The sequence below is a fragment of the Dama dama genome, chromosome 19 (genome assembly GCF_033118175.1).
Source record: "Dama dama isolate Ldn47 chromosome 19, ASM3311817v1, whole genome shotgun sequence".
NCBI lineage: Eukaryota > Metazoa > Chordata > Mammalia > Artiodactyla > Cervidae > Dama > Dama dama.
Genome location: NC_083699.1, coordinates 82333046 through 82346321, shown reverse-complemented (window position 1 = coordinate 82346321; position 13276 = coordinate 82333046). Strand labels below are relative to the sequence as shown.

Here is a 13276-nt window from a genome sequence, read left to right as displayed (position 1 = left end):
GACTGCAGCCTACCAGGCTCCTCCATCCATGGGATTCTCCAGGCAAGAGTACCGGAGTGGGTCACCATTGCCTTCTCCACCTGGGAATTGAGGAACATCTTTTCCTGGGAATAGTGGGAGGGGGGATGTGTGGGGGGTGGGGTGGCTTGAAGACATTGGCTTTTCAAGAATGACAGGAATTAAGGAGCTGGAAAAACACCTGCAGAACTAGATCTCTTACTGCAGCTGCTTTGGGCAGAACCTTCTTATCCTTCCCTTGGAAGTCTCACCTTCTTTCTCTTTCCAGCACTGTGTATCCTGGTGGAAAAAATCTTGGGGGAAAAAAATTAAGCGTCTGTTCTATTCCAGCCCTGAAAAGGAGATCAGTGGGTGTACCCCGTTTGTCCACGGCCCCACTCTCACCGCTCCTCCCAACTCCCACCCTTCTGGCAACACTCCAGGCCAGAGCGAGCCATGCTGACACTCGACAGCACCTCCAGTTTACCTTGGCTCGGGTCCAGCCCGGGGCGGCCCCCACTTCTCCACCTTTGTTACCCGGCCCCTCTCTAGTGCAAAGAGCAGTTTAAATATAAATCAGTCCTGGACACAAACAGAGCCTCAGCGAGTCTCAGAGCCATCACCGGAACTGAGAGCCCAGGTTTTCGGCGAGTGCAAACAAGCAGAGACCGGCTCCGTAAATCTCCCAGACCGCATCGGGAGGGGCGCGGAAGCTCCCCCTCCCTTCACAAACCTCGGCTCCCCTCCAACCACCCTGGCTCCCGTTGGCTCCCTCAGCGCCCCTCGCCCCCGCCTCCTGTCTCCTACCCTCGTAGCCCTGCCGATCCCTTCTCTGGCCCCCTCGAGTCTGCGGGCCCGCGGCGCCCACCCTGCCCCGCCAGCGCCCCGGGTGCTCCCACGCTCTGCAGCCGGCCGCTCCCCGCTGCAGACCTCTCCGCGGCCCGCCACCCCCCGCCCCGACGCTCCGGCGGGCGGGACCTTCTCCCGGGGCGGTCGAGCCTTGCGGGTCCCAGCCCCCCAGCTGCGGGCGCAGAGACAACTTCGGCCGGAAAGAGGTCCAGCGCCGCCGGCCACCGCGTCACACCTGTCTGAGGGGGCGGCGGCGGCGGGGCGGGGGCGCGCAGCGCCTTTGACACCGGAGGCAGAGGGAGGAGAGAGTGCGCGTTTCATCATCGGCGGCGGCGGCGGCCACTTATAAAACTTCTAGGCGCGCACCCTCGCCCTCAGTCTCCTCCGGCCACCGACAAGGCGCCCGCCCCAGCCCAGGCGCCCCGGCCCCGCTCGCCCGGCCTCCCGCCCCGTGCTGCCGCCTCCATGGGGCTCCTGTCCAAGCCCGACGCGCGCCAGGGTAGCGCCGCCTCTGAGGGCCGAGCCGGCTGCAAACCCCGCTCTATCTTCAGCAACATTAAGGTGAGCGGAGAAGCGGGGCCGTCGAGCCCGAGCCGCACAGGGCGCACCGTCCGCGCGGTCCCGGCGTCGGTGCTGCAGGCGCATGGGAGGCACTGGGGGTGCGGGCGCCCACCCTCGCAGTCCATCGGTCGGTGCTGCGCTCCCCAACGCATCCCTGCGGACCCCGCACCGCGGGCAGGGGGGCGCCCTGCCAGACAAGCCGGTGCTGGTCGTGTGCGCGCGTGTGTGCATGCGTGTGTGTGCATGTGAGTGTGTATGCGTGCGTGTGCGTGTGTGTGTGTGTGCGTGCGCTTACTCACACGCCCTCCTCAGGGTAGGAAACGGAGATGAAAGTTGCCTGCTTACGGGCCAACTCTCTTCAGGTAGTCTTGGCACTAAGGTAGGGAAATTGCCCAGTTCTTCAAACAAGAACATCTCCGGGACACCTTTTTGGGCTCCTGTGGCAATTACTTTGTTAAGGGCGTGGGCTTGGAAGTGCCTGGTCTGGCGCCTTGTAGGGGACAGGCTGTGGTCCCTCTGAGATGAAGATCAGAGCCCATCTCAGCTTGAGTGGGTGGCAGAAGAGCCATTCTCCACTATGCTTTCCTCTTCCCTGAGGGCGGCAGCCAGCGCGTGGGCTCTGCTACCTGAACGGGCTGCTGCCTGCAATGTTAAGAATTCCCCCCAGGCTGGCAACCCACACTGCAGGTCTTGGACTAGCTTTCCAGGTCCGGAAATAGCCCCGGGAAAGCAGCGGCTTTTGGTCTATTCAATAAAGTCTAGGCAGGTGCCTGGCAAGTTATGGGGAGTGGGTGAAGAAAAGCTGGGTGTAGGCAGTGGTGTGGTGAGGTCGCTTTCCTCCACTCACAGGTCCAGGAGGACCGGAATGGTGGAATCCACACTCAGGCTTTTTTGCCCCTTCTGGTAGCGCAGAATGCACCTCATGTGGTGAGGATGTGGGAGGTGGTGGAGCCCAGGTCAGGTTACCTTGGAGTCAGGGCAGATGGTGCAGACAGGTTGTTTCTGGCAGTCACACAGTCAGATTCGGGTAGGTAAAGCCTCCAGTGGTACGATTAAGGGGAACCCAGAACACATGAAGGGAGGATAAAGGTCTCTGTGGGCTGGTTTTGTGTCCAAAAGAAAGGGATCTGGAGGTCACAGTGGAACCCATATGTGTACTTACACATATTGTGAGCAATAGAGCCGGGCTCCCCACTCCTGCTGCTGTTCTTTCCCCATACCACACTAGGCTGAATTGATTCCATGGTTGGAAGTAAGTAAGACAGAAATTTTGAGAGAGTTTAAAATAATCCTCAAATCTCCTCGCCTTTGGCCAGACCCTGATGAGAGCACTGTGTGTGGTTTTGGTCCCACCATTTTAAGAAAGTTTAGAAAGGTTTCAGCAGAGAATTGTGGAAAATTTGGTGTTTATAAATTAGGAATTGGGAGGAAAGGGCCAGAGCAATCATCAGGTGGTCTGAAAAGAAAGAGGCCCAGGAGGGAGCCAGACTGAGGCTAAGTCCTCTATTTTTACCACTCTTAGTGTTGGGAGCAGGAGGGACAGCTCATAGCCAGGGTAACCCCAAATGAAATTGATCTGTTTAGACCCGCCCTGAGTCTCTAAAATAAATGAGTTCATGGCAGAAGTTTCTTTGAAGATCTATTAAAATAAGATAATTTATCACATGCTGATGATTTAGTCACACGTGCCTGAGGCCTGGACCCAGGCCAACTGGCCTCCTTAAGACTCATACCATTTGAAAATTTTACTAAACTCTGAAAACCAGATTTTTTAAACCATTTCCTCCCTTAATCCATAGTAATTCTAAGGCCAGAGTTAGGAGCAACTTCCACTTAGCTTCAGTTATCAGCCTTAAAACAGGTAGGAAATTTGATATCTCAAGGCAAATCTGGGGGCTGGAATTCCATTAGTTAAACTCTCTGAAGCCTTTTCTTCCAGGAGACATTGCTGACTTTTGGGGGCTTTGCTATTTGATGAGAGATTTCCTGCTCCTAATAAGAAGGTTGCTGGCTGCCCTGCTCCTTCCCAGGGGGTATGGACTGTACATGTCTTGTGACATGTGTGATATGGGAGGAACAGGGGACATCCAACCTGAGGACCCATCATTTTTCTAGGTTCCTCATTGTTGGGACAGATTAACCAATAGGCTTTAGGTGTGTATGTGTTCAGTCGCTCAATCATGTCCAACTCTTTGCAACCCCATAGACTTTAGCCCACCAGGCTCTTCTGTCCATGGGATTTCCCAGGCAAGAATACTGGAGTGGATTGCCATTTCCTCCTTCAGGGGAACTTCCTGACCCAGGGATCAAATCCTCCTGCATTGGCAGACAGATTCCTTACCACTGAACCACATGGGAAGCCCAATAGGCTTTATGACATTCCTGCAATACCCCACATACCATATGGTTTGGGAAAAGGCATGAAACAAGGGGACTAAGACCCAAGCCTCATGCCATTCCCTTACTTAACTAGGTGTCACAGGGAGGCATTCCTGAGCCTCAGAGTCCTTAAGTGAAAAAAACTGGGTAATATGAACAATGCCTACCCTCCAAGGGCTGGGGGCGGGGAGGGCTTCCTAAGGATTATGTGGAAAGAGGCAAGAGGAAACAGCTTTGTAAATCATGCTGGGCTTTCTGGTATTGACACCATTGTGAGGTCAGTTCTTGCCTCAGCGAATAAGACTCAGCATACAAACGTCATTTCAGGTCTGTTATTCCATCAATTATACCTCGTTCTGTGAGACACGGTTAATAGTTAAGAGAAACTGCCGTTTATAATAATAATATCCAAAAAATAACAATAGTGGCTAACAGCAACAGATCTGTCTGAATGTACTTAAACTATGGAAATAGTTTACCCATATGCGATCCTCATTGCAGCTCTATCAACTGTTATACTGTTACTGTTCCCATTAATGATGAGGAAAACAAGGCTTTGTGAGGCTGGTCTCTTGGGTGTGGATACATAGAAAGGGTGGTGTGTAGAAGAACCAGGAATGTGAGCCTCTGGAGTCAGAGCCCCAGACCCTAACCCCTGTGTGTCTGGCCCTGTCTATTGCACGGTGTTGGTTAGCTCTGTATAAGCACATGGAGATACCTCAGACGTACTTATTCCGAGCAGTCAGGGGTTTCTTCAGATTCTGGTGACATATCCCAGTTTGACCGGTGGCTGCAGCTCAGATGTGTATAGGCACTAACAGGTTCAGATCTTTTCATTCTTCCTGGTCTCATTTCAAGAGCCTGGGGACACCCAGGCGTGGGGTGAGTTTTTGGTACCTCCTGCTGCAGGAGTCAATACAATTGATATTTACTCTGGAGAGTCTCTATTGCTTCTCTGACTTGCGTGCATGCCTGCATAGTTGCTCAGTTGTGTCTGACTCTTTTGTGACCCTGTGGACTGCAGCCCACAATTGCTGAACAAAATCTTGGCTTTCTCTGCCCACTGAAGCCGAATAAAAATTACAGAGACAGAGTTAGGAGGATATAAAAAGGTGGCCTTAATCCTCAGCTGGCGGAGAGGGCAGCCGAGTAGGCTCATGCCTCAAGAACTGTGCCGTCCCCCCCATGAGGAGTCTGAGTTCAGTTCCGTTCAGCCGCTCAGTCGTGTCCGCGCAGCACGCCAGGCCTCCCTGTCCATCACAAACTCCCGGAGTTTACTCAAGCTCATGCCCATCGCGTCGGTGATGCCATCCAGCCTAGGGGTTTATATAAGATGAGCGCTTGTAGTTGAGGGTCAGGGATGAGGAACAAAGGTGTTAGGATCTTGTTCTTCTTGCATTGTTTCAAAAATAGTCACAGGCTGGCTTCAGGTAGCCTCTGGCAGTCTGGTGGCCCAGTAATTGGGTCCATTATGTATTTTTACTTCGGCCTTCTTTCTGATACAGGAAAACTTCTGAGGGTTGATCTGCCAAGAGAGTGCTATAAAGCTGAGCACCAAATACAGGATGTAATTGGCATAGAACCAAAGGATAATAGGTGCAAAATGTAGCTTATGCAGAATTAGAGAGCAGAAAACCAAACTTATTTACAGACATGCAGAGTTAGGGGGCAGAAAAGCAAGCTTAGTTACAGAGTACAGATTAGGAACAGTTAAAAGTAAAAACTAAGAATGCTTGGGACTGTTCACTGTTCTCTTTATCTTCTTTGTTCTCAGGAAAGGGAAAGAAAAACTCATTCCTCATTTTTCCTTTTCACTGCAATACCAGGCTCCTCTGTCCATGGAATTCTCTAGGCAAGAATACTGGAGTGGATTGCCTTTCCCTCCTCCAGGGGATCTTGCCAATCTGGGGATCGAACCCACATCTCCTGCATTGGCAGACAGATGCTTTAGCACTGAGCCACCTTGCCTACAGCATTCTTTTTTTTTTTTTTTTTTTAACATGTAATGCTTTTTAGTAACATAAGGCTAATTAGAATGTTATTGAACACAAATTATAAACACATGTTCTTAGAAATAATTACTGTGTGTATTGTGTTTTTTTAACTCCTTTTTTTATTAAGAGGTAGAGGACCTGCTCACCAGCTGTTGTCAGGGGGAGCAGTTCAGCATCCAGAATGCCTAAGCTCCAAATTAAAAACAGGTTCATTCAGTGTTTATAGGGCACGAGTCAGGGAGGTGAGGGGAAACCTTGGTGGCTAACATATCCTGGCAACCTCAAAGAGATCTGTTTCTTCTTAAAATGAAACTTTTGGAGCCAAACTGGGGTTATCTTATAGAAGGAGTGGTTGATTGGTAATTGCTGCCCACATTTTTGAAACTTTCACACCCAGGGTCCCAGCCTAGTGAAATAACGGCTGTTCTGTCCGTAGGGGGTGGAAGGCGGGGGAAGAACAGTGGGAAGAAGGAGATCTCACAGCTGGACCCGAGTGGCTCTGGTCACCCCCCACATGAGGGAGGGGTGCTTTGTCCTGGCCTGTGTCCATAATGTCCGGAGGCTTCTGACCCCCAGCCGTGGGGAGGCAGCTTGGGCCTAACTTCTCAGTTTCCAGAGGAAAGTGCTACGTCCCCACAGCCTGCAATCCATGCCTGGGGAGACACTGAAGAGAATCCCCTGGACCAGAGAATGCCCTCATCCACCTATGAGCTGACATGCTCTTTCCTTCCTGGGCTGTTTCTCTGACACAAGGGACAGCATATGTTATGTTCTCCAGGGTGTCTGTCCTGAGAAGCCCACCTTGCTCTGCTTAATATATGTGTGTTGGGGGTCGAGGAGGAAAACTATGGCACTGGGTGGGGTGGAGGTCAGAGGTTATTCAGATCTTTCCTCCTGTGACTGTGCCTCAAGCCCTTTCCTGGATTTCATTTTGTCTCCTGGTGATGAATTTAACAAGTGGAAAGTGAAAGTGAAAGTCGCTCAGTTGTGTCCGACTCTTTGCGATCCCACAGAGTATACAGTCCACGGAATTGTCCAGGCCAGAATACTGGAGTGGGTAGCTTTTCCCTTCTCCAGCGGATCTTCACAACCCAGGGATCGAACCCAGGTCTTCCACATTGCAGGTGGATTCTTTACCAACTGAGCCACAAGGGAAGCCCAAGAATACTGGAGTGGGTAGCCTATCTCTTCTCCAGCAGATCTTCCCAACCCAGGAATTGAACCGGGGTCTCCTACATTGCAGGCAGATTCTTTACCAACTGAGCTATCAGGGAAGCAAGTGGAAGAAGGATTATTTTGAAATAATTACAGATTTATAGGAAAAATGGTGCTGAGAGGACCTATGTACTTTTTACCTGGTTCCTCCCAAGGGTCACCTTACATAGCTGCAATGTAAGACCAAAAACAGGAAAGTGACATTGTAGTAATGTGTGAGTATTGTTCCAGGCCATTCAGTCTTGTATACAGATTTAGGGAACTGCCATCCCTCTGCTTTAAGACTATCCCATTGCCACCGAGGTCTCCTTCTGACTACCCTAATATGTTCTCTAGTGCTGTAACTTTGTCATTTTGAGACCATTATATAAATGAAATCATGAAATATGTGTGTGAACTTTTGAGATTGCTTTTTTCATTCAGCATAATGCCCTTGAGATCATTCCAAGTTGTTCCATGTATCAATAGTTTGTTTCTCTTTATTGCTGAATACTGTTCCATGGCATGGATATTATCATGATTTGTCCAGCCATTCACCTACTGAAGGACATTTGGGTTGTTTCCAGTTTGGGGCTATTACAGATAAAGCTGCTATGAACAATCATGTACAGGTTTTTGTGTGGGCATGAATTCTCAGTTTGCTGGGGTAAAAACCCTAATGCTGGGAAAGATTGAAGGCAGGAGGAGAAGGGGACAACAGAGGATGAGATGGTTGGATGGCATCACTGACTCGATGGGCATGAGTTTGAGCAAGCTCTGGGAGTTGGTGATGGACAGGGAAACTTGGCATGCTGCAGTCCATGGGGCTGTGGAGTTGGACACGACTGGGCAAGTGAACTGAACTGAAAAGCCCAGGAGTGAATTTTCTGGGTCACATGGTAGTTTCCTGCTGATTTTTTTTTTCTTAAAGAAACTGCCAAGCTATTTTCCAGAGTGGGTATAACATTTTACATTTGCACTAGCAAGGTATGAGAAATTCAGTTCCTCTACTGAATTTGATGTTGTTACTGTTTTTTATTTTAGCTATACTTTTTTTTTTTTTTTTAAAGAATTCCTCCCCTACAGAAGGGCACTGCCACTGGTGAAAATAAACTGGAGGACCCCATTTTTATACAATAACAGAATGTCAACACTGGCTAGAACCTCCTCCAAATGAAAAATGGACGCAGAGAGAGGTGGTGACCTCTGCAAGGTCTCAGGGAACCAGGAGTATTTTATCTCTTCGAGTTGGTGTGTAGTGAGATCTCAATGTGGTCTTGATTTGCATGTCCCAGTTGGCTGGCGCTGTTGAACATCTTTTCATGTGCTCCCTCGCCATGTGTATACCCCCTTCAGGCTTCCCTGCTGGCTCGGTTGGTAAAGAATCCGCCCGCAGTGCAGGAGCCCGAGGTTCGACCCCTGGGTTAGGAAGATCCTGTGGAGAAGGAAATTGGAACCCACTCTACTATTCTTGCCTGGGGAATCCCATGGTAGACAGAGGAGCCTGGCAGGGAGGCTACAGTCCACGGGGTTGCAAGGAGTCGGACAAGACTGAGCGGCTAAACAGCAACGGCAGCAACACCCTCTTCTCTGAAATAGGTGTTCATACATTTTGTCCCTTTTCTTGTTGTATTTTTGAATTATTGTTTTGAGACTTTTTTTTTTACATATATGAGATAAAAGTCCTTCGTTGGGCATATTGTTTGCAAACATTTTCTCCCAGTCTATAGCTTTTCATCCTCTCAGCAGAATCTTTCACAGAGAAAAAGGTTTTGATTCCAATAAAGTCTAATTTATCAATTTTTAAACTTATGGATCCTGCTTTTATTGTTGTCTGAAAACCCCCCACCAAATCCTAACTCATAAAAGAGAAATCCTATGTTTCTTCTAAAAGTTTTATACATTTTCTACATTTCAGTCTGTGACCCATTTTGAGTTAATTTTTTGTATAGGTGTGAGGTTTAGGTCAAGGTTTCATTGTTTTGCCTGTGGTTAGGAACAAATAAATGTTTCCCGCACTGTTTGTTGACAAGACTGTCCAAACTCTATTGAATTGCCTTTGCATCTTCGTCGAAGATCAGTTGGCCATACTTGTGTGGGTCCATTCTGGGTTTTCTATCATGCTTCATTGATGTATGTGTATATCTCTCTGCCCACACCACCATGTCTTGATTACTGTAGCTAAACAGAAAGTCTTGCTATGAGGTAAAACTTGATTTTCATCCTGCAATGGTATGATTACCAAATCTTTTAGCCCACTCAGTTTCCCTTCTCCTTTGCCTTTTAGGAAGAATTAAGAGCAGATTCAAAGCTTGCTTTTAGTAACTGGATGGAATCTTATGTATTTACATCCTCCAGCTTTTCTTCTGGCTTGAGCTGAATGGTTGTCTTTTCCCTTGAATTTGATTTTTCAATATATGTTCCTAAACTTTTTCTATTTGTAATAACTGCCCTGCAAGGGAGGTATCAGCATTTCCATTTCATACTTGAAATCTAGGTGCATCCAAGACCACATATCCAGTCAGTGGCAAAGCAGGAATTCCCACCGGTGTCAGCCCACTCCCAGCCCCCTCCTTCCCATGGCCACAGAATGTCTCTCAGTTCCAGATTCTCTTGTCCATGAATATTTGGGTCTGAGCTTAGTGATCTCGTAGGTCCTTTTAGGTTCTCAGATTCCCATTTCATGCTATCAAGTTGCTGATTGAGATGAGACCAGGCGTAGGGCCAGTTGGATCTGAGCTTTGCTGGGAGACCTGCTCTGAAACCTGGCAAAAGAGGAGGGTATGGGCTGGCTGGGTTGTCTGCAATTAATCTCAGCTCTCTTGGTTTAGAGGACTTTGATTCCCTGGAATGGATTAAATGTGATCAGGGGCGATGGATGAAACCAAGGCCCAGAGACTCATGCTACATTGTGGGCTGGGTGGATGAGATGATGCTGTGCAGTGATCAGCCCTCTCACCCTCTCCCCAGCCTCGTCACCTTGTTGGGTGGAGATGCTACAGAGGCTGTGGGTTGAGCAGAGAGCCCCAGCTGGGGCAGTAACCCCAGGACTGTGGGGCACAGTCACCCCAGTCACCCCAGTGACCTGTGGGACACTCAGTCTGGTCAGCATTGGCACTGACCCCTACAGTGTTGACCTCTGCCTCTAGAAATGTGGGAACACTAACCCTTTCTGTAAGATTTAGTGTGTACCCAAGTCCTTTAGGAACCTGAGAGTCCCAATGATGAGTTTTGTTTACCCAAACATCAGCCTTAACTATATATGTTCTGAAGTGTGTCCCATCCAACACCCTTGGGAGATGCTGGGCTAGAGCACAGAAGGCCTCAGTTAAAATGCAGATGGCACTAGGGGGACTTCATTAAGCTAGTGGCTGGCCCTGAATTCTAAAGGAGTGACCAGATTTTCACACTGGAGGAGGACAAAGGGATGAAGGTAGGCTCTGGAGATGTGGTTTAACTAACAGTGGTTATTACATTTCTGTGGTAGTTTACATTTTATCCTAGAGTCAAGTGAATTTTATATTTTTCTTCTACAATATATCTGTGTGCTTCCAAATAATATATTGTGTCTACCCCCAAATGTTGTAGTAACACTGATGCTCCAGGAAGCCACACCATGTTTGGCTCAGGTCTTCTAGGTATGACCCCAGGTAGAGTTTGGGAAATGATACCACAGGCCTCAAGTTAGAACTAGTTTATGTGATTAGCTCACTCAGCCAGCTTGTTGGGCATGGAGGGAATGATACCTAGGAAATGTCAGTGGGACAGGTATGGGGTGCGGGTGCAGGCCATTCCTGGGCTGAGCCCGTGGGACACCCCAGGAGAGGAGCTGGCTAGAGGATGCAGTGAGGCCCCTGTGGGCTTGGGGAGAGGGGGTGCCTGGTTGGGGACAGACAGCAGGCAGCAAGGGCCACACTGGTCCTGCCCTACTGGCTGCCTGAGAGATTGCAGGATGAATTAAACTGTTTTAGAAGTCCTTCCCGCCAGTGTCCAGGCCCTTATGAAATTGTCCTGATTTGCCTTTTATTCACAGTGCATTCAAAGGAAGCGGGGGGAGCTAAACATCACTCGCTCACAAGCCTGTACTGCATGTCTACTGTGGAGGCGCTTCCCCAGACGACACTAGTTGCCCTCAGCTCTCTCAGAGGCCCCCCATGTTTCCAAGAAACAATAATCTGTAGTGCCCTGCCTCTCAGCGTGACCCATGGCCTCAATATGTGTAGGACCGAGGGGATTCCCAGGATGTAGACTTTCAGTTTCAAAACTGAAGATGTTCTGGGCAGATGGGGATAAGTTGGTCACCCCACTGCCTTCCTTGCTGTGACATTTTACAAGAATGGACTTGCAGCCCCTGACTATAGGGTGGGAGAGGAGACTATGGCAGGTCAGGGATGGTACCCAGGATGGAAATAAGCCTCACGGCAGGAAGGAACTAGAGGCTTCCAGGAGAAGACGGGTGGCAGGGCTCACTTCTCCCTCTTGTTTGTATGTGGAAGTCCTCCAGCCAGGCCTTGCCTTCATTGCTCATTATGACTTGTACAACATTTTAAACTTACTGTGTAGAATCCATACAAGTAATGACAAAACTGAGCTATAGAAACACAGTGCTGGAGTGGAGCGGTGCAGCGGCAGAGGTTTTGGTATAACCAGGATGCAGATCCACATCTTGCTAACCGATCGAGTGAGGATCACCCCAGTGCCCAGGTCTCAGGAGCCCCTGTGCTATTCATTCATTCATCGCCCATGTTCGCAACCTTATCTAGTGGGGCAGGAGTTATGCTCAGCATATCCTCGAAGACAAGAGTGTGCCTTGCAAGAGTCAAAAAATGGAAAAAGATGTCCCAGTGCTGCCCCAAAACCTGAGAAGAAAGATGGGGTGTCCTTCTGGACTGAACATGCCCATGGGAATGCCCTGGTACTCCATGCTCAAGCGAAGAAGACCAGTCCAGGGCTGGTGGGTGAAACATTCTTGTGCCAGCTGAGCTCACATGCTGGGACAGAGCTGGGTCTTAGACTCCAAAATGTAGCTGCAGTGAAGCCAGCCAAATTTCGAACGTGCTGGCATCTACATAGCTGAAGAAGTGGCCTTGATTATGCGTGAGAAGCTTATTCATTTGCAGTTTTTGTGCACTGACCAGTTTAAACGACTTCAGCATCTGCTCAAAGAGAAGAAACAATGTTACTTACACAATTACAAAGCGGAACAAGAAGCTCTAGGTAGTAGTCTCCTGAGTGACCCGGAGAGAGTTCTGGCCAAAGAAGGAGAGAAGTTAAAGCATCTAAAATGTCTTCAGTGGTATGGTCGGCGCTCTGGAATGAAAGCCTTATGACACAGGCAAGCTGAAGGAGCGCAGAAAGCTGGCCACACATGCTACTGCCTAAGAGGCCCATACCACTCGTTCCACTCAGGTGTGCTTGGCCTTTGTGGATTCCAATGACCAGACACTGCCTTACTCATGTTTGTCAGGACGACATATCAGGTTCTCTTTAATACTGCCAGGGGCATGAGCTGGTACCCTGCAACAAACCAGTTCCTGTCAGCCATTCTGAGGCTCCTTTCTGCTGCCCATTGCATTTCAAGTTGCCTCAGATGTATGAGCCCAAGCTGTGGGTGATGGTATGCAGTGCCCTCTTTCACCCTTGCTTTTTGACTCTTCACTAACCCTTGAACATCATCTGGTCAAAGAAATTGCTGAAGGTCCAGTGGACATTTTGGGCCACGTGCAGATGGCTGGAGATGGGTGCTGATCACAGGGATCTCCAAATTCTGCGAAAGCCTCTGCAACCATTGCCTCAGAGTGGAGTGGCTACTGCACACGGGAAGCCAGAACCCACCCGTGTCAGTTGACCGTGTGATTTGGAAACCAGTTGACTTTGGGGGATTTGTATTCCCCATTCCCTAAGGAAGTATTTCTGATCGTCTCTCACTAAAGGACAACCCAGGCCACCTTGTTTTTCTTCCGAATGCTATATAGTCTAACCAAATGTTGGGGGCAGGGACCAATAGTGTCTTTCAGCTGTGATGTTTTCCCACTCCAGGCAAGTAAGACAGTAGGTGATTCCTATCATAGCTGCTGAGATTGGGGCTGTGCCTAAGGGGAGAGGGATTTTTGTAATGCTGTTTCCCAAGTCTTGGGATAGCGATGATCCCAGTGGCTTGTTATCTCTGTCTGCACCCTATATTTTAGCCTTTCCTCACCTCTTCCCTAACTGAGTAATCTGAAGCTCCTCTCCTCAGTGATCTCTGACCTATAGCCTCTGAGAAAATAGCCCACAGGACTGGGCCCTTCTTAACCATCCAT

General features: G+C 49.2%; 1 protein-coding gene and 1 pseudogene across 1 annotated transcript in view; both read left to right on the top strand.

The window, feature by feature from the left end:
* The first annotated feature begins 1221 nt into the window (after positions 1 to 1221).
* SLCO2A1 (solute carrier organic anion transporter family member 2A1) overlaps positions 1222 to 13276 on the top strand; it is an 83244-nt gene continuing 71189 nt past the window's right edge. Inside the window, exon 1 of the mRNA XM_061167623.1 lies at positions 1222 to 1407. Coding sequence (XP_061023606.1) covers positions 1312 to 1407 — 96 coding nt within the window. The 5' untranslated portion in view covers positions 1222 to 1311. The remainder of the gene's footprint in view (positions 1408 to 13276) is intronic.
* Positions 1490 to 12822, top strand: LOC133073831 (KAT8 regulatory NSL complex subunit 2-like; annotated as a pseudogene).